The sequence below is a fragment of the Anolis sagrei genome, chromosome 2, assembly GCF_037176765.1.
Source record: "Anolis sagrei isolate rAnoSag1 chromosome 2, rAnoSag1.mat, whole genome shotgun sequence".
In the NCBI taxonomy this organism is placed as follows: Eukaryota; Metazoa; Chordata; class Lepidosauria; order Squamata; family Dactyloidae; genus Anolis; species Anolis sagrei.
The window spans coordinates 18053992-18075968 of NC_090022.1; the positions used below are offsets into that span (position 1 = coordinate 18053992).

At 42.0% G+C, this 21977-nt stretch overlaps 1 protein-coding gene across 1 annotated transcript; it reads right to left on the minus strand.

Moving 5' to 3' along the window:
• Positions 1-1870: 1870 nt before the first annotated feature.
• Positions 1871-19046, minus strand: LOC132765694 (zinc finger protein RFP-like). The gene is made up of 8 exons (XM_067465493.1): positions 18570-19046; positions 16458-16553; positions 15453-15683; positions 11818-11840; positions 8785-8903; positions 8522-8632; positions 6817-6849; positions 1871-4293 (listed from the first exon to the last, which is right to left on the minus strand). The coding sequence occupies exons 1-8, from the start codon at positions 18996-18998 to the stop codon at positions 3776-3778; spliced, it is 1560 nt and encodes a 519-aa protein (XP_067321594.1). The 5' UTR covers positions 18999-19046; the 3' UTR covers positions 1871-3775.
• Between the last annotated feature and the right edge of the window lie 2931 nt (positions 19047-21977).

Below are 21977 nucleotides of genomic sequence, written 5' to 3' on the forward strand. Positions count from 1 at the left end.
CATCTCCGGCCCATCCTCTGTTTGGGTATCAGCTAGTACACCAACGACTTAAATCAAGAAATAGTTTTCTAAGATCTACAGAGACACTCGCTGGAACACCTCAGCAAGCGAGAGTCAAAAAGTGGCAGGCTCAAACCCAGAACCTCAATCAATGGCTGATACCAAATGAGAGATTCCTTCCTGGGCACGCAGAAAACTGGGCGACTTGGAAGGTGCTGAACAAGCTGCGCTCTGGCACCATGAGCCAACCTTATGAAATGGGGCTACAAAGTGGAATCCACGACATGCGAGTGTGGAGAAGAGCAAACCACAGACCACCTACTGCAATGCAACCTGAGCCCTGCTACATGCACAATGGAGGGCCTTCTTGCGGCAACACCAGAGGCACTCCAAGTGGCCAGATACTGGTCAAAGGACATTTAATCAACTACCAAGCTTGCAAATTTGTGTTTTGTTTGTTTGTTAAAAATGCAATATAACTGTTTGGTTGCTCCTGACACAATAAATAAATAAACATCCTATTTGCGGAGAAAGCAGGGTAATTTTAATTCCCTTTGCCATGATCTTCCAGCACTGTGCTTCTCTTCATTCGACCAGTGTAAACCCCTTTGTCACAATCCAGGGCAGCAGAAAACAAGCCTGCTCCCTCTTTCTTATGACATCCTTACATGGCTCTCATGTCTCCTCTCAGCCTTCTCTTCAACAGCCTAAATGTACCCAGTTCTTTAAGATGCTCCTCATAGAGATTCATGGTCTCCAGACCCTTGGTCACTTTAGTTACCCTCCTCTGGACACCTCCCGCCTTCTCAATATCTCTTTTGAACTGTGTTGCCTAGAATTGGACACAATATTTTAAGCGAGGTCTGACCAAAGCAGAATAGAGGAGCAGCATTACTTCCCTTGATCTAGACACTATATTCCTTTTGATGCTGCTCAAAACATGAAGCCTTCTCTACCAACTTTCCTATGGAGGGGGAAAACTTACCAGTTTAATGCTTCGCTTGTTTTGAGGCTTCCCTTCTGTGCAATTCTGGATTAGCAGGAAGTAAAAAAGAAAATTTGTTGCCTGAGGCCCCTCCCATCAATAAACTCTAAATGATGATCTGGACTTTGGCTTCAATGTCCTGCGCTGATGGCTGTCCTGGGATGAAACATGTTATTTGGTATCACTTTAGCTGCCGTGTCTCAATGCTGTTGATTCCTGGGAGCTGAAATTTGGTGAGGCAACACCACTTTTGGGCAGAAAAACCTATAGACCTTGTAAAACTCCACTACCAGGACTCCATCTCATTGAACCTTAGTAGATAAAGTATTGTCTACAGTGTAGATCATAGGCTTGGTTGATCCAAAAAATGGTTCAAAGCTTGTTTTGGATGTAAGGGGCGCTGGTGGTTCAATTCTAAAATCATTTGCGATTTTTTAAAAATCAAAACTTTCCAAAACTTCCGAATCGATTTGTAATGGCAAACACGCATGCGCAGTAGGAAAAAAACAGCACTGGCACTGGGGAAACTTCAGGGGATTCTCCCTCCCTCATTTTTAGAGCAATCCTGATTAAACTTGTTACAGTGGTAGAACACATGGACTACGGTTAGCTCACAAAATTTCATAACCTTCAACTTCTCCATGGATTTTTGGCAAATTTTCAAAGTTTTTATTAAAAATATTTTAAATAATAAATTATTATTAATTAAGAATTGTTAATTTTACTGTTTTAATTGTATTGTATGCTTATTTGTTTTTATTATATTATTTATTTATTTATTCATTTACTCTATTTATATTCCATCTTTCTCTACCCCAAGGGGTGTTGCAACCCAGAGCAGGAAACTGGACCCTCAGACAACAATCCACCACACTTGACTTCAGGAAAAACCTATCCTTTTTATTGATGAAAGATGTGTGCAAAATAGAGGAAATATGCAAAGGTAAAAAGCCACAGTAAAAATCAACAACAAGAAATGTCCATGAACAAGATAAAAAAAACCACAGCAAAACTGCTAAGTCCTGGAACTAGTTAGCAATCCACTAACAGTACTTGGAACCACTAGAAAACCTCCTTGGAACAAGATCACTGGAATCAACAGAACTGCAAAAGCTTGTGCATGAACCTGGAACGATGCCTGATCTGAAGGTGCATCTCGGCCAAGCGTACTTAAGGCCGAGAAATCTATTTCATGACATGCCTGAAAGCTTTCTTTGCAATTCTCTTGATCTAGTTGACCTCCGTAAACTCTGTGCTTCTCCTCTGTTTTGCCAAATCTGCCCCCTCCTATCCTCGTTAGAGGGCCCAGGTGTCAGATTATCTGGAGAGCTAAGAATAAGAGGAGAAGGGAGTGAAAGTTCCCCGCTTGGCTCTGAACTGTTCTCATGGAAACTTTGACTTTCGTTTTCCAAAGCTGCAGGATTTTCACTACACAAACCGTCATCTTCTACATTGACCTCATCATGGGCATCAGGAAATACAATCAGAGAATCAGGTTCAGGTACACACACAGGCTGAAGTACACACACAAGGCAGCTTACATATGGCAATTATTCAGTTATTCATATAATAAAAAAACATATTATTATGTTTATTTGCTATGTCTGTTGTAATGCGGCATTGAATTTCTGCCAATTTTATGAAGCTGCTCTGACTCCCCTTTGGGGTGAGATGAGCGGGGTAAAAATGGAGTAAATAAAACACAAGTTGGGGCAAATAATGATGATGGCATTGATGCAAATAAAAAAAACTGTGATGATCACACTGTGGTATTACAGTGGCAAGTGTGGCAGGGATGTGCAATAAGCAGTGTCAACAATCAGATTTTGTCATAAGTCCCTGTGAAGTGATATTTTATTTTAAAAGTACAAGACAGCATAACAGAATGACATGGTATTAAGTATTTAGTTCAGGGAGTGAGAAATACAGGACAACGTCTCCTTTGACATTTAAGAAGTGTGAACCACATGAGAAGCCTTAGATAGCAGAAAACAGGATTCCAACCAATAAAACATTTGATTTAGAGATTAATCACTCTGGTCAGGAAAAAAGAGATAACAACTCTTTCAGGAGTGAATTCCCCTTCTGAGGGGTAGATTACTCTTACTTTCTGTTGTCACAGCTCTGCTTGTAACTATGAGTCATGTGTAAGTCAGATGCTTGCAACTTGGAGACTGCCTATATGCATATGTATGTGTGTATTTGTGTATGCACACACATATATGTAAAAGCACCTGTCATTCTAACATGAATCCCATTTTTAGAGATATTCATTTGGGGGAATGTATTAAATATCTGCACAGAGAACCCATTTTTTTATTATCAGTTTGAAACTGTATTAAATTATCAGTGTAGATGGGGCCTTAGTCTACCCTCTCTTCTGTCCTCTCTTTCTATGATCCTCCTTGAATATCCAGCCCCATCAAAAAGCAATGAGTTAAAAGGGAAGACTATCTAATCCTTTCATTAATTAATTATAATGGAGGTTCCCCCATACACATATAAATACAAAGTCATTTGTAAACTCTTAAATTTGTGACCTACAACTGCAAACCTTGTTTGTTTGTGGAGTCATGAAAGAACTCAGGAAAGCACCATAGAGAAACTGAGGCACACTCGGTTGGCTGCTTTACTAAATGAATGCTAATTCCTAACTATTTTATTTTTCGTATCACACTGGGAAATACTAATTCCTTACAGGGAAAAGGTGAACTTGTCCAACAAATCCTTGGCTTTTAGCTTAATCAACTTGCTTTGGAGATGTAGGTCCATGATGCCAACTTGTCTTCCTTAAGGAGAGATTCTGAGGTGGCCTTCTAGGAACACCCGAAAGAAGGGCAGAATGGGCTCTCCTCCGAAACACACGTCATCGAACCCATAGAGAAAATCTACTGTGTCTGCATTATAAAAGGCAACTTGGTTTTCCCCGCAGCTCAGAAACACTCGGATCCTTCTCAGCTTTTCATTCAGGTTGAGGAGAGGATTCTGAGGTGGGATGCAGGCCTTATACTCACCTTCTGACTTTTCTACTGCGTATATCCCGCTTTCAGGACTAATAATCACAGGGCCTTTTCTCCTTATAGACTTTCTGGCAACTCCCACAGCCCAACGCTCCTCACTTCCTACAGAAACGTCCCAGAAAAATCTGCCTGCTGAGAATTCCTCACGGCCCAGCACAAAGGAAGACAGGTTAAATCTGCCAGGATTCTCCGGCAGGTCTTGATACTTCTTGTCCCATCTTACACTTTTAAGGTCTTCAGACAAGATGAGTCGAGGGAAAGCTGTGTCTGGATCCAGAGTTACATTCACTGTAGAGATTTGCAAGGAGGAAATAAGGAAATGAAAGATAAGCAAAATCAACTGGAGTATCAATGTCCTGAACTTCAACAACTCCTTTCCCCAAAATCTTGTTCCTCTAACCAATCAGGAGGGTTTTCATGGGTAATTGTTCAGGATTGATTGGGATGAACCCCTTTTCAATCAGTCCTGAATTGCTGCACCTTTCCAGTAAACTACACACCACATTTTGGTATGTTTGACTTGGAGAAGAGAAAACAATAGGCTTATTTACCTGAGCATTAAAACTCAGATTCACCATTATTTGGATTCTGGCTGTTTTCACAATGTTTCTCAACGGATATGGTGCGTAGATCTTTTTTTGCCCTGCTTTTGAGGGATGCTTTGAAATGTGCTTAAATTTCTGGACTATCCTATAGCTTTGGGACAGCTGGATCAAGTCTGATTTGGTTGGGACTACTGTCCACATGGAGCACCATCACCAATATCTGGGGCACCAATTGTGACCATGTCACTGCCATCACTGCTTTTATATAGCTGCTGAGATTTGGGTCCTGAATTGGCTATCCAACAAAGATGCCCATGCCACCAAGAAGAAGGTGGGACGATCAACTCTCTCCTTCTTCCTGGTCTTACAGATGCCTCTGGTGATGTCGAAACAGGGCACCTCTGATGGCCAGGAGTTCACACAAAGCTCTATGGTTGGCTCAGAGAGGCAAAAATGTGGGCATGTTATTTCCCCCTTTCCTTGTAGCAATGACAGCAGGGAAAATGTGATGATGGTGACACCCCATGTGGTCAGCAGACTGGTTTGGAAGCAGTGACTGAAATACGGAAAGGAAGAAGATGATTGCAATCTTAGTCTGGCTGGGCCATGTTATTGGGGTTCAGCCTGAGTTTGAACTTGAACCTGATTCTCTGTTTGTTCCTCCTGATGCTAATGAAAGTATATTTACTGATGCTAATGGAAATGTACCTTTTGATGCCAATGCTCCTGAAATTAGTGAGGAAGAAACTGCTGTAGGTTTGGAAAATGCCAATGTTCCTGAAATTAGTGAGGAAGGAACTTCTGTAGATTTGGAAAATGAAAGTACCAGTGACCTTGAACTTTCCCTCCCTTCTGCACCTGTTAACTGTAATGACAACAGAAGGGGCCAAATTTGGGAAGACAGAAGTAAATCACTCAGTTTGCGTCGATCCTCCCGAATTCAAGAATTAAAAACATTGGCTTCAAAACAGAAGGGTGGTTCATGGAACCAATTCTTGAGTTTTAATTGCCTTACACCGGGCTGACTGTCTCAGTTCAGGCATCGTTTCAGAATTGATGAAGACCTTGGCATTTCTCCCGGTTCCCTGGCCATAGTTTGGGAAGATTTCTAGGATATCAAGTACGGTTAGTGGATTGCTAACAGGTTCCAGTATTTCACAGTGAGGCTTTTGGTTTTGCTTTGTCCATTTAAATTCATGTTTGCTGATTTTGCTGTGGCTTTTGACTTGCATTTTTCCTTTATTTTGTAACCATTTTTCTTCAATAAAAAAGGATTGTTTTTCACAGCCAAGTGTGGTGGATAGTTATCTTAGGGCCTCGTTCCCTGCTCTGGATTGCAACACATGTAGACTTTAACTCATCAGTGCAGTGGACTCGGACTGGTTATGGATTTACTAGCCAGTGTACATGAATGCTATCTTTAAACAACTGAAAATATGTCAAGTAGATGATGAGATGAACTCTGTTTTCCTGATTCCCATAACAAGAAAACATTCCCATTATTATTATTATTATTATTATTATTATTATTATTAGGCCACCCTATCTCTCCAAAGGGACTCAGGATTGCTTCCAGACAAAAAAGAAAGGTAAACATTCAATGCCTTGATAGGAAGACAACCACATAAATCAAACAGTACAAAATAATATCATTATAAATTAATAGTTATTACACCAAAATAGAATTAATAATTAAACAGACACAGTTATATAGAAAGAGCTTCTTAACTGTAAAAAAACAATTGATAGACTGTCTCAGGGATGGAAGTGGGCTCTTCAATGCTATGAAATCATGGGAATTGTAGTTTTAGAAGGACTTCGGCCTTTTCAACCAAAAGAAATTGCTGGTACCTCACCAAACTACAATTCCCAGGATTCCATAGCATTGAGCCATGGCTATTAAAGTGTTGTCAAATTGCATTAATTCTACAGTGTAGATGCAGCTTTGGAAAACATTCATGGCTAGAAATAAGGAAGTTACATAGGAGCAGAGAACTGTGTTCTGCTCCACCCACAACCTGGATTGTTATTTCAGAACCAATCCATGACCCAAATCTACACCAACTAGAATCAGCACCTTGGTGCTGATAAGAACCCTCTTATGTCACCCTACTCACAAAACCCTCTTATGACATAAGAACCCTCTTATGTCAACCCAAAACATAAGAACCCTCTTATGTCACCCTACTCACAAAAACACAGGCAACCAGGTTTCTGCCCAGTTCCCAACTCCTTATGAAGATGAAGTCTTGCTTTGTAAATTTACCTTTCTTTGGTGGAGGTCCAGATAAGAGGACATCTGAAAAGAATAGATGTACAAAATATAAGCACCCGACCAATCTAACAAATTTTGAAACACAAATGTCAGCTCATAGCAAAGTAAACTGGTACGACCAGAGAATGTATGGAACGTGTCATCTATTTAGGATTTGGATTTGGTCTGATCCTGACCACCTGTTCTCCAAATGAGACACCACCATTGTCAGTACAAGGAAAAGAAGAAAGTGAGGAGAGAACCCAGCAGGGCTCATGAAGTCTCAGACTGACTAGACCAGCATTTCACAACCCTGAGGGCATTGTTAGCGTTTAGCGGAAGTTTTGCACAGGCTTGGTAGAAATCATGGACTCTGGAGACTTCTGGTTACAAAGCAGGTTCAATTTACTTAGAGCAGTTCAAAACACGTCCATTACAGTAAGCGACAAAACATGAAGTACACAGTAGGCAGAACAAAGAAAGTGGAAATGTAAACAATCCTGCAGCTGCTTGGCAGATATCAGATACTCCCTAATTTCTCTCACAACTCAGCTCAGAGAGTATCTCAGGGCTACTATCTCACAGCCTCAAACATAAACATACATCACAGCAATACAATCTTGTGGCATCCATATTACAACTACATGAAATTTCATTTAAAACACATTACATACCTTAACATATTCTAACAATTATGGGGGGGGGGGGGTCAGAGGGGTCGTCAAAGACCATAAAAAAACACAGCATTTTCTGTTGATCACGGGGGTTCTGTGTGGGAAGTTGGGCCCAATTCTATCATTGGTGGGGTTCAGAATGCTCTTTGATTGTAGGTGAAGTATAAATCCCAGCAACTACAACTCCCAAATGTCTAGGTCTATTTTCCCCCAAACTCCACCAGTGTTCACATTTGGGCATATTGAATATTCGTGCCAAGTTTGAGCCAGATCCCTCATTGTTTGACTCCACAGTGGTCTCTGGATGTAGGTGAACTACAATTCCAACACTCAAGGTCAATGCCCACCAAACCCTTCCAGTATTTTCCGTTGGTCAGGGGGGTTTGGTTCAATTCCATCATTGGTGGAGTTCAGAATGCTCTTTGATTATAAGTGAACTATAAATCCCAGCAACTACAACACCTAAATGACAACACCAATCCCCCTCCCAACCCCACCACTATTCAAATTTGGGCGGATTGGGTATTCCAGTGCATGAAATGTGTTCCAGTGAATGAAAATACATTCTGTATATCAGATATTTACATTACGATTCATAACAGTAGCAAAATTCGAGTTAGGAAGTAGAAACGAAAGGAATGTATTGGTTGGGGGTCAACACAACATGAAGAACTGTATTAAGGGGCCACGGCATTAGGAAGGTTGAGAACCACTGGACTATACTGTGTGAATGCCAATGTGGCACCACAAAGAGTTCAGAAGTGTGTGTGTGGCTATCCCTAGAGCCAATTGGGGGCATTTCAGTTCCACATTTCTGCTTTACAGCGGCCATGGATTTACCAGGCAGTGTTGACTCATTCTGCAGTGACTGATCACTTGAAACTCCAAAATTGCACCTAAATACCCATCCAGTGGGGAAAACCTGTTTCAGAGCACACCTTCTCAAATATCTTTTTCCAAACAAACTGAGAAAAGTGCTCATGGGAAAGAATGAAGTCCTCCCTTGCCCTGGTCCAGACATGATGATTTAATTGTGTACATACCTTCCCAACTTCTTGGAAATTGAGGATGGGCCCTGATGCCAGTGCTTTCAGACTGAAACTCTGCCATGTTTCCTGCTACTTCTTCCATCCTTTTCCTTTCTAGAAAGAGGTCTGAAAACGAGAAAAAAACACAACAGTCGCAAAATGCCATTTCCCCCATTGTGCTTGAAACCTTCTTCTTGGAAACACCCTAGCTTCATATTTAGCTCCCAAAAGGACAATGAGAGAGCCCAGGTAAAATGCTTGCAGCTCTCTTTCCTTACCTTTACATTTCTTCAGCACATCCTCTAGAAAGGGATTCATATCGCGCATATCTGAGATCTTCAATTTCATGGCAGATGGAATGAACACAACACTGCAAAATGTCCGTCTCTTCTCAGTTCTGTTGGTGGACAGGAAAAGAGATTTAAAGATGGGCTCAAAGCTAACCTTAAAAACTGTGATATAGACACTGAGAACTGGGAAGCCCTGGCCCTTGAGCGCTCTAGCTGGTGGTCAGCTGTGACCAGCAGTGCTGTAGAATTTGAAGAGGCGTGAATGGAGAGCGAAAGAGAAAAACACGTCAAGAGGAAGGTGCATCAAGCCAACCCCAACCAGGCCCGCCTTCCACCTGGAAACCGATGTCCACACTGCAGGAGAACATGCGGGTTAAGAATAGGGCTCCATAGCCACCTACGGACCCACCGCCAGGACACCACACTTGGAGTATAATCTTACTCGAACAACAAGGGATCGCCTAAGTAAGATTGCAGATATTCCCAGTGAGATGAGACAGCAAATGGGTGCCTTTGACAATATCCACACGTCCCATGCAGTCTCTATTTTGATCATTCTAACAGCACACCTTTGCAAAGGCATACAAGGTAAAATTGTTACCATGCATTTGCTCAAAGTCACCGAGCCAAGATATAATAATATAATAATAAAACTTTGTATACCGCTCTATCTCCCAGAGAGGACTCAGGGTGGTTTCCAACATAGGCAAAACATTCAATTGCTGAATGCCACAAAAACCGTACAAAATAGACATTATAAAACATAAATGTAAATCCTATAAAAAGCAACCATAGAATCACAGAATTGGAAGAGATCTCATGGGCCATCCAGTCCAACCCCCTGCCAAGAAGCAGGAATATTGCATTCAAAGCACCCCCAGGAGATGGCATCCAGCATCTGTTTAAAAGCTCCAAAGAAAGACCCTCCACCACACTCCAGGGCAGAGAGTTCCACTGCTGAACAGCTCTCACAATCAGGAAGTTCTTCCTCATGCTCAGGTGGAATCTCCTTTCTTGTAGTTTGAAGCCATTGTTCTGTGTCCTAGTCTCCAGGGAAGCAGAAAACAAGCTAGCCCCCTCCTCCTTATGACTTTCCCTCACATATTTAGACATGGCCCTCATCATGTGTCTTCTCAGCCTTCTCTTTTGCATGCTAAACATGCCCAGCTCTTTCAGCCGCTCCTCATAGGGCTTGTTCTCCAGACCCTTGATCATTTTAGTCGCTTTCCTCTGGACACATTCCAGCTTGTCAACATCTCCCTTCAATTGTGGTGCCCAGAATTGGACACAGTGTGATTCCAGGTATGGTCTGACCCAGGCAGAATAGAGTGGTTGCATGGCTTCCCTGGATCTAGACACTAGAGTCCTATTTATGCAGGCCAAAATTTAACTGTTTTTGTTTTTGGTATCAGTATTTCTCCATCAAACAGGAATTCAAATACCAATGGCCAGAAATTGCAAAGTGGACCTAGTCAGCTATGAGAGGGATGGCCAAGGACTCATGAAACGAAGTAGCATAGGGCCAGGGAAATGGATAAAGTTCAGGGCAAGGTCCTAGCTGATGGCCGGGGAAGGGTCTCAGGCTAATCATTTCCAAAGGCCTGCTAGGACCACCAAGTTTTCAGGTTCCTGTGAAAGATGGGAAAAGCAGAGTGCTTGTTTTCAACGAGAGGGCATGGGTACAATGGGGTTGTTGTTGTAGTTGTATGCCTTCAAGTTGTTTCTAACCTACAGCACCTCTAGCATTGGGGTTTCTTTGGCAAGATTTCTTTGGTGCCATAAAGGGAAATGTATTCATCATTATTTGTTTATTTACCCTATTTATACCCTGCCTTTCTCAACCCCATAGGGGACTCAAGGCGGCATACATACATAGCCAACGATTCAATGCCATGTTAATATCTATATAAATAAAAATGTAATGTTCGTTTCTGGGATTACATTACTCAAAAACCACTGGACCAATTGACACCAAATTTGGACACTATACACCTAACAACCCAAAGAGTGACCATCACTAAAAAAAATTGATTGTAGGTGAACTATTAATCCCAGCAACTACAAAATGATAAAATCAAAGTGCAGTCTGAACTCCACCAATGATAGAATTGACCTAAACTTGGTGCACAGGACTCCCATGACCAACAGAAAACACTAGAAGGGTTTGGTGGCCATTGACCTTGAGTTTTGGAGTTGCAATTCACCTACATCCAGAGAGCACTGTGGACTCAAACAATGATGGATCTGGACCAAATTTGGCGCAAATATTCCATATGCCCAACTAGGAACACAGATGGAGCTTGAGGAAAATAGACCTTGACATTTGGGAGTTGTAGTTACTGGGATTTACAGTTCACCTACAATCAAAGAACATTCTGAACCCAGGAACAATAGAATGGGGGCAAACTTCCCACACAGAACCTCAATAGAAAACACTTAAGGCCATCCAGTCCAACTCCCTTCACCAGGGCAAGAAAACATTATCAAATACTCTTTACCCACATGCATAAAGAAATAACATATATTAGAAACAAACACTTTTTCATTATTTTATTTTCCAGATCACCAGACTGGGCCACAGCAATGCCTGGCAGGGGATGGCTAGTCTATATAAATAAAAATGTAATGTTCGTTTGTGGGATTAACATAACTCAAAAACCACTGGGTGATTGACACCAAATTTGGACACAAGACACCAATCAGGCCAACAAGTGACCATCACTCATAAAACACTGAAAAACACAGCAGAAGAGACTTAAAAAGCCAAAAATATTAAAAAAAAACATTACAACCCATGTGCAAAACCACATATACACATATACACAAATATATATACACACACATACACATATATACACACACAAAACACATATACAGAGACTGGGCCACAGCAATATGTGGCAGGGAATGGCTAGTACTTTCATAAAAACAAATGCATTAAAATAATAATTAAAAACATATCAAACCTTAAAAACACTTATTAAAATCACATTGCCCACATGATGTAAGTGCTCTACTTACTTCTTCAAGATCCTTCCAATATCCTAGGAGGAGAGAAAGAGAAAGAAGAGAGTTCAGTGCTTGCCACAGTCTGAAGATGACAGTGGACGATGGCCCTCTCATAGTCAGATGATGCCAGCATCCTTAAGCTTGAGGATGAGTGGATGGGAACACATCAAAGTGATTGCCTTAATATATTGTGTAGAAAACCTTTATGAGACAGTTAGTTAGCAAGCAAAATTGAATGTTTCTGGCTTTGGCATGTATGATTGTGAAAGCTTAAGGGTAAAAAAAAGCCACACTGAAGAAATTGAATAGAATTGAAATGCAGTGCTGACGAGTTCTTAGAATACAATGGACAGCTAGAAAGATAGATAAAAGCAAATCAAACAGATGCCTTCCCTAGAAGCTTCACTGGCTGCCAATAAGTTGTCGGGCCAAATTCAAGGTGCAGGTTATGACCTATAAAGCCCTAAGTGGCTTGGGACCCGCCTATCTTTGCGATCGCATCTCCCTCTATGAACCGGCGCGAACTTTAAAATCTTCCGGGGAGGCCTTCCTTTCGCTCCCACCACCGTCACAAGCACAGTTGGTGGGGACAGGAGAGAGGGCCTTCTCAGTGGTGGCCCCCCACCTCTGGAATGCCCTTCCTAAAGAAGTAAGACAGGCCCCATCCCTCCCCTCCTTTCATAACAGCTTGAAGACCTGGTGGTTTAAACAAGCCTTTGAGAACAACTAGTTCTAGCTCAGCCCCAGATACTGTTGAATATGGCCATATCTTTTTCTACCAATTACCCAGGCCCCTCCCTTCTATTAGGCCCCAGAAATGAACAGCCGTAGACTCTACCTATTATTGTTGTTGCCTGCTATAGCATTGCACCTAATTTCCCGGGCCCTCTACAAATTGCACTAGCGTCAGCCCGGCCTTTTAAATGGCCTTGAACAGGCAGGATTATTTTAAATATATATGTGCTATTGTGATTTTTATGCTTATATTTCTTGCTAATTTTATGTTTATGTTGTTTACTTTGTATGTATTGATGATTTTACTTGGAAACCATTCTGAGTCTCCTCAGGGAGATAGAACAGTATATAAATAAAGTTTTTTTTTGTTTGTTGATGTAGAAGGCAAGTTGACTGCTGTACCTTGGAGCTATACCGTGACAATGTGACTCAATGCTTGATAAAGTGGGAAACAATCTGGGGGAAAAACAGAGACCATACTAGAAGTGGATAGATACTACTAAGGAAGACCTGAGCAGGGCAGTTGGTGGCCAGGGAGTTTGGAGGTCTCCAAAACAAAGGATCAACGTAAGTTGGAGTTGACTTGATAGCAGTTAACAAAAGAAACAAATTATAAACACATTTTGAACCTAGGAGAACACCTCTCTAGTAATATCTGGGCCCTCCAGCATGTCTCTATGGTCATCTTCAAGTAAGTGATTGTGATGGCCCGAGCCTTTGGGAAAACTATATTTTTGGGAGACTATCTGATACCTTCTGTTAAGATTAAGAATCTTAGCAGACAGAGGCACTTTGAGGCAAGGTGAAAAGATAACCAAAAGAGTTTACTAAAACAAGATGAATAAATGGTTAACTCCACCCGGGACTATTATAAGATAACTTAAAACAATACAGTACAAAAGGAGAATTTCCTGGTTGTAGTCATCTTTTTGGGACCTTCTGCCTCTGATACAAAGCGATGGGTTATAAGTTGTTGCTTGAAAACTGTCTTAATCTTCTCTCCTCTGAAGCTTAGGCTGGCCAAAAGCTTCTGTTGTCCTTTGGAGTGTTGGTATAATAATATTTATTTATTTATTTATTTATTTATTTACTTTGCTTATATACCACTGTATCTCAAGCCCGAAGGCGACTCACGGCGGTTCACAAACAGTAAAAACAGTAGAAACAGCAGTGGTTCCATACAACATATAACAATTGACTTAACACATTATCCATAAAGTACCAATAAGCAATTACAATGCACAATTATTACAAAAAACAACCGTACCCAATCTTCTCATCATCCAAGCGTAGTCCAGGTTCGTCGTCCATTGTTCCATTCCTATGTTCCATTACCAGATTGCACTAAATTACTCAAACGCCTGCACAAACATCCAGGGCTTCACCTTTTTGCGGAATACCATTAGAGATGGTGCTAGTCTAATGTCCGTAGGAAGGGCGTTCCACAGCCGAGGAGCCACCACCGAGAAGGCCCTATCTCTCGTCCCCGCCAGCCTAGCTTGAGAAGCAGGCGGGATCGAGAGCAGGGTCTCCCCAGAAGATCTCAAACTCCTGGTGGGTTCATAGGCAGAGATGCGGTCAGATAGGTAGCTTGGGCCGGAACCGTTTAGGGCTTTAAAGGCCAACGCCAGCACTTTGAATTCAGCCCGGTAGCAGATCGGTAGCCAGTGGAGTTGGCGCAACAGGGGGGTTGTATGCTCCCTGTGCTCCGCTCCTGTTAAAATCATGGCTGCTGAGCGTTGGACTAGTTGGAGCTTCCGAGCTGTCTTCAAAGGCAACCCCACGTAGAGAGCGTTGCAGTAGTCTAAACGGGATGTAACCAGAGCGTGGACTACCGTGGCCAAGTCAGACTTCCCAAGGTATGGGCGCAGCTGGCGCACAAGCTTTAGCTGTGCAAATGCTCCCCTGGTCACCGCCGAAACCTGGGGTTCCAGGCTCAGCGATGAGTCCAGGGTCACACCCAAGCTGCGAACCTGCATCTTCAGGGGGAGTGCGGCCCCATCCAACACAGGCTGTAACCCTATATCCCGTTCGGCCTTGCGACTGACCAGGAGTACCTCTGTCTTGTCTGGATTCAATTTCAATTTGTTCGCCCTCATCCAGACCGTCACAGCGGCCAGGCACCGGTTCAGGACCTGGACAGCCTCCTTAGTAGCAGGTGGAAAGGAGTGACAGAGTTGGACATCATCCGCGTACAGATGCCACCGTACCCCGAAACTCCGGATGATCTCCCCCAGCGGCTTCATGTAGATGTTAAACAACATGGGAGACAATATTGAGCCCTGAGGAACCCCACAACACCTTCTGAGATCGACCCTCCAGGAATGACCGGAGCCACTGCAAAACAGTACCTCCAAGACCCATCCCTGCGAGGCGTCCCAGAAGGATACCGTGGTCGACGGTATCGAAGGCCGCTGAGAGGTCAAGCAGCACCAACAGGGACACACTCCCCCTGTCGAGCTCCCAGCGCAGATCATCCACTAAGGCGACCTAATACTGCTAAATGCAGCAGCAGGTGCTAAGATTGCCTGTTTTGGTTTTCTTGGCCTAGGATTTCAGACAATATCCAAGCCTCTAATTCACTGTAGCTCTGCTGTAGAAAGAAGGAGTCCAGCAAAGAGCTTTGTGCAGGGAAATGGAATAGACTAACTTAGACCGTCTTCCGGGGGGATTTTTAAGCTCCACCCAAAAACTAATACAAAGGAAGTTATCTACACTATTGAGAAGGCCTATAAACAGGGGGAACTAAAGAAGAGGAGACGAAAAGGCAGAGCCAAGACTTCACACTGATCAAGCTGTAAGAAACTAGAGCTGAGATCCTTCACTTCCCATTTGGAAGAGAAACTCACAAGGTGACTGAGAGCCACCTTTTCATCTGAGAGGTGGCTGGATGAAGCCTCTCACCAGCTTACCTGCAGGAATTCACTGGCCTCTTGATGACGTTTCTCCTCCACCTCTTGGATGAGACTCCCAAGGAATGAGATTTCTCTGGAAAACCTGGCCAGATGTTCCTCCCTTTTTCTTCTAATTTCTTTCTCTATCTCTTCCATCTGGACCAGCAAACGCTTCTCCTGGTCTTCGAGAAAGTGATGCAGCTCTCTGAATGCGGACATTACTTTTTCCCTCTCTACTTCTGTTTCATTCTGCAAACAGGAAAAGAGTGTGCTTCTTTAAGGAATGTAGTCACTTTTGGCAAAATTAGGCTATAAAACACTGTAGAACCCTATACGGTTCCGGCCAGTGTATTTGTCCGAACGGATCTCCCTCTACGTCCCACCTCGAAGCTTAAGATCTTCTGGGGAGGCCCTGCTCTCGACCCCGCCACTGTCACAAGTGAGGCTGGCGGGGACGAGGAGCAGGGCCTTCTCAGTGGTGGCCCCCCACCTGTGGAACTCACTCCCCAGGAAGATTAGATCATCTTCCCTTTTGGCGTTTAGGAAAAAACTGAAGACCTGGATCTGGGATCAAGCCTTTGGTCATTCTGACAGCTAACTGAAGGATCTGATGATAGACAAGGACAAATGGAATGGAATGGATATATGGACTCTGAACCCTGAGCATGAGACTGTTTTATTATTTTATTATGTACTGATGTTTTTAATTAATTGTTGAATTGTTTGTATTTGTATTGCTTGTGAATTGTTTTGGGCATCTAATTGTGCCCCCACTGTAAGCCGCCCTGAGTCCCCCCCGGGGTGAGAAGGGCGGGGTATAAGTAAATGAAATAAATAAATAAATAAATAGAAAGGCCACCTTTTCACAGAAGTTACATTAGTATTTAGAAGAGAAAGCACCTCTTGAAGACGGAGCATTGCTCATTCTCAAAAGAGCCTCTTAATAACAATTTTCTGGAGATCAAGCACTTTGCTATCACAGCTTTTTATTCATTTTCTAGATCATAGTTTTAGGACACTTACAAGCATGTCTTGGCTCTCCTTTTCTATGGCAGCTTTTGATGCCAGAAATTTCTCCTTGTCCTCTTTCAAATTCTTCAGACAATTGCAAATCTGATCCTGAAAAAAAGGAAGAGAAAGCATGTTAGTTGCTTTAAAGAGAAAGAAGTTGAACCATTCATTTATTTATTTACTTACTTATGTCATTTATATCCCACCCATCTCAACCCCAAAGGGGATTTGGAGAAGCCTTACAAATTAGGCAGCAATGTGATGCCAAAAATAAACATAAAATAAAATAAATATTTACATTAAAACCAAAACATTAAAACAGCACAATTTAAAACTAATTATTAAAATCACATCATCCAAAATCATAATCCAAAACCGTTCCATTTTTCGGTTCACTATTCCTTATTCTCTTGTTGCACTAAAAACTTGCTATCCGAAGGTTTGGTCCCATAACCAAGCGCGGTTGGTGGGGATGACAGACAGGACCTTCTCAATGGTGGCTCCTCTCCCCAGTGAGATTAGATCAGCGCCTTCCTTCCTGGCCTTTAGAAAGAGAACTAAGTCATGGTTATGGAGCCAAGCTTTTGATGAGTAAAGTAACACAGTACAAGAAGTACATATGGAATATGTACAATCAACATTTGGAATGACCCAGCCTACGAGTTTGGATCTTGTGATTTTAATGTTTTTATTAGTTGTTTTTAATTTTATATCTCCATGTTTAAATGTCTTCTTATCTTAGGCTGTATTGAACTATTGAATTTATGCTTAGTTAATATGTTGTTTGATTTTTGATTTGGTTTATGTATGTAAGGCATTGAATTTTGCCAATTTTTTTGTAAACCGCTTTGAGTCCATCCTGGAATGAGGTAAGCAGTATATAAATACAGTAAAAATAAATAAATAAATAAATAAATAACCACGTTTTTACTTTCTTCCTGAAGGTCAGGAGGAAAGGGGTTGCTCTAATTTCACTAGGGAGGTAGTTCCATAGCTGAGGGTCCCCCACTGAGAAGGCCCTGTCTCTCGTCTCCACCAGTCGCGCTTGTAAATCCAGGAGAACTCCCAAGTTGTGAGTGTAACCCAGTACAACACAGGCTGTAACCCTATACCCTGTTCAGCCTTTCAACTGACCAGAAGTACCTCCGTCTTGTCTAAATAAATAATAAATAATAAATAATAAATTACAAGGTCTTTCACCTCCTCTGTCCAAAAGTGCTGGTGCCTCAACAAACTACAACTCCCAGTGGGTCATCGGTATCCACTCAGATTTGCTTTCAGGATCCCTCATGGATTCCAAAATGTGTGGATGCTCAAGTCCCATGATATAAAAGGCATAGCAAAATAATATCCCTTGTAGAAATTGGCCAGCAATTCAAAAAGTGCTGGAGTCGTCCCCCCCCCCCCCAATATTTTCAAACTCTACAAAGAGTGGTTTATCTCCAAACGACAACTCCCAGGATTCCATAGCGTAGCAATGATCCATGGCAATTCAACCGGGGACTAATCACTAAACTACAACTCTCATGAATTCACAGCATTAAGCCACAGCAGTTCAAGTGGTGTCAAACTGCATTCTTTCAATGGTGGAGATACTGGCTGTTTGGAATTGTGGGAATTGAAGTCCAAAACACCTGGCGGGCCAAAGGTTGCCCATGCCAGATGTATATTGTAGAATGAATGCAATTTTACATGACTTTAAATGCCATGGCTCAATACTTTGGAAATCTTGAAGCTGTAATTTTGCAAGGTCTTTAGCGCTCTGCCAGGTAGGAATACATCATTCAAGGGATCCCAACAGATGACCATCCAGCCTCTGCTTAAAAGCTTCCAGAAAAGAAGACTCCACCACACCAGACAAAAAAAGTGTCTTGGAGGGTTGCTGTGAGTTTTCTGGGCTGTATGACCATGTTCCATGTTTTCTGGGCTGTATGACGTGGGCAAAACATCAGGAGAATGCTTCTGGAACATGGTCATACAGCCCAGAAAACTCACAGCAACACAGTGATTCCAGCCAGGAAAGCCTCTGACTACACAGTGTCTTGGAGGCTTAATTCCAATTCTGTCTTATGGATTTTTTAAAAACAGAATGAATGCGGAAGAGTTTCCCCAGCGAATCCTGACCTGATATTCCTGGGCAGCCTCCTGCAGAGGAATGACAGTGTGCTCTCGGTGCTCCTTGGCCCGGTCGCAGACCACGCAGATGGGCCTCTGGTGCTCCTTGCAGAAGAACTTGAAGGGCTCCTGATGCTCCACACAGACTCCCACCATGGCCCCTTTCCCCCTGGGCTCCTGGAGGCTGAGTTTCTTGGTGATTTCCACAAAGTTGGCCAGTGGCCGGTTGGGGATGACATCCCTGCTCCGGAGGGTGACCCTGCACTGCGGGCAGAAGGCCTCTTTCTCCAAGTCCCCCCAGCAGTGGCCCAGGCAGGTCCGGCAGAAGTTGTGCCCACACTCAGCGAGGGTCACTGGATCTCTGAAATAATCCAGGCAAATTGAGCAAGTGGCTTCCTCACACAGGTCCTGCACAGAGCCTCCAGAGACACCGGCCATGGTTTCCTCTTGCAGGAAAACAAGAGCAGTGCAAGTTAGTTTCACTTTCCAGGTACAAGTCTGGATTGCACACTTCCTGTAAATGACTCAAAGGAGATCAGCTGTCGAAAACATTGCCAACCTCTGACCAAAATTGGAATACATCTTGTCAAAAGTGGGAGGAGGGTTGTTTTCTGAAGAAACCGACATCAAGCACAACAGATATGGAAATTATATTGCAGGAAGATCATGACTTAAGGTTTGTTTTACACAATTGTCTCCCTTTTTTGGACAGCTCACATTTTAAAACGTTCACAATTTTACATTTTATAGTTCATATCCATAGATTTGGCATTTACGGATTCCACCATCCACTGCTTGAAAATATTTTTATTACGTTTCTACCTATACATGATTAGTTGTGGTCTCTTTTAGCAGGTGATGATTTTGGACATTCAATGTTTTACTTTTTGCAGTCCAAATTCGTGGATTTATGGATTCCACCATATATTGCAGCTTGTAAATTTTTGTTTCCAATATATGCACATATATAGTTTCTTGTTTTACTTGTGATCTGCTTTCTTGAATAGGTGATATGTTTGTAGACTTTCACTGTTTTTAACCTATACCGTTGGACCTTCACAGCCACAGATTCAGCATTCACGGATTCCACCATCCACGGCTTGATTTTTTGTTTATACAATTTGTACATACATTGTTTGATAGTGATCTCTTTTCTTGAATGGGCAACATGTTTTTAGACTTTACTGATCTTCTATTACTGTTTTGCCTTCCACAAATGACCTTCCATATCCACAGGTTTGGCATTCACACTTTCCAGGAACAAGACTGTATGGTACACTTCCTATAAAACAATGGTTCCCAACCTTTTTTTGACCAGGGACCACTTTGACCAGAGATTACTCTCCAACATTAGTACCAAAAGGGTTACAAATTGCATTGGATAGATCATATCAGCTCTTGTTTCTGATACAGAACATATGCCATGGTCAGCGACAGGGAAGGAGTTGCGTGAAAGGACTGGAAAATAAATAAATAAAGAGGAAGGAGGCTCACGAACCAGATTTTTGTCCTCACGGCCCACAGGTTAAGAACCACTGCTATAAATTTGGTTTTTGGTTTTTCTTTATTGTAATTGTCATGTGGGCTTGGCCTCATGTAAGCCACTCCGAGTCCCCACTGGGGAGATGGTGGCGGGGTAATAAATAAAGATGATGATGATGATTATTATTATTAGGAGGAAGGGATCAACTGTTGAAACATTGCCAACCTCTGATCAAAGTTGGAATAAATTTTATCAACCTGAGGGAGGATTATAATTTTTTGAAGAAAAAACCCCTAGACTTCAAGATACAAAAGTTATATTGCAGCAAGATCATACTTGAAGATTGTATCCAATTTTTTGTATGCATGATTTTGTCTGTTTGTAATTGTGAACAGATGACATTTTTAGATCCCCATTGTTTTACCTTTTGATGTCTATATCCATGGATTTGGCATTCATGGACTCCACCGTTCACAGCTTGAAAACATTTCTGTCCAATTTATAAATGTACATAGTTTTCACTGTTTGAATTGTGGTCTCTTTTCTTGGACAGGTGACATGTTTTAGACTTTTACTGCAGTTCAAATCCATGGATTACACCAGTGGTTCTCAACCTGTGAGTCCCCAGGTACTCCCAGAAATCCCTACCAGTTTACCAGCTGTTGGGATTTCTGGGAGTTGAAGGCCAAAACACCTGGGGACCCACAAGTTAAGAAGCACTGGATTATACTATCCACAGGCTGAAAATAGTTGGATTCAATTTGTGCATGAATATGGTTTCCACTGTTTTAATTGTGATCTCCTGTCTGTTTTGCCTTTCACAAATAGCCCTCCATAGCCACGGATTCAGCATCTATTGATTTTATCATCTACAGCTTGAAATAATATATTCTCCACAAACACTGAATGCAGAAATAGAAAAAGACAATGACTGGAATGGCGATTTGACGGACGAGACTGTTTTATTGTTTTAATTATTGTTTTATTTCTCATGGATGTATTTTAATTTGATTTATGTCTAATTGTAGTGTTTAATTGTAATTGTTTGTACTGGCATTGAATTTTTTTGCCACCACTTATGTGTAAACTGCTTTGAGTCTCCCTCGAGGTGAGAAAAACAGTATACAAATACTGTAAATAAATAAATAAATCCTTAATAAACGAGGGACTTCAGATTTTGAGTATGAACCATTAACTTCCATTAATGAACATGTTGTTGTTACAAAACCTACCAAATAGAATACACCTGAAGGAAATGCATTTTCAGAACAATATTGCCATCTTGTGATGATTCAAAGTAGTGACTGGGGTTTCCCTCTCCCCCCTTCCTTAAAACCATAGCTGGAACAGACAGGAGTAGGGCAGTCTCCTTTTTTCCCATGGCAGCCTTGGTGAGATAGGATTGTTTGAACATTGGACTACGATTATGGAGACCTGGGTTCAAGTCCCTGCTTAAACATGAAAAGACACTGGGACCTTGTATAACTACATTGAGCCATGGTTGTGAAAATGGTGGCAAACTGAATCAATTCTACTATGTTAAGTTTTAGTTTTACAATATCTTTAACCTTTTCTGCCCAGAAGTCCTGGTGCGTAAGCAAACTGCAACTTCCAGAATTCCGTAGCATTGGGCCATGGCAGATAAAGTGGTGTCAAAGTGCATTAAATCTACCTTGTCAATGCTGCCACAATGAGGAAAACTTTTGAACTGAATCCCTACTTGCTGGCAAAAGGGTGAACATGAAGCTGGAAGTTGACCACACAATTGTATTGGAAGCCTGGAGAGAAGACTTCTCAAGGCATGTTTAGGTCTTTCATAGCATTTTTCTAATAGTATGTTTCAGCTGAAAGGCCAAGACATTTCTTTCAGGTCTGAAAAGTGGGACTTTAGAGGTTAAATGAGATCCCTAATGCAATATAGGGACCTAGTGTAT

Excerpts from the sequence above, each read along its gene's own strand:
- LOC132765694 (XM_067465493.1), bottom strand. The coding sequence starts at position 18,998 with ATGGCCGGTGTCTCTGGAGGCTCTGTGCAGGACCTGTGTGAGGAAGCC. Across the intron at positions 8,904-11,817 it reads ATTGGAAGGATCTTGAAGAA|AACTGAGAAGAGACGGACAT; the intron begins GTAAGTAGAGCA and ends GTCCACCAACAG. Across the intron at positions 4,294-6,816 it reads TGGACCTCCACCAAAGAAAG|TGAATGTAACTCTGGATCCA; the intron begins GTAAATTTACAA and ends AAATCTCTACAG.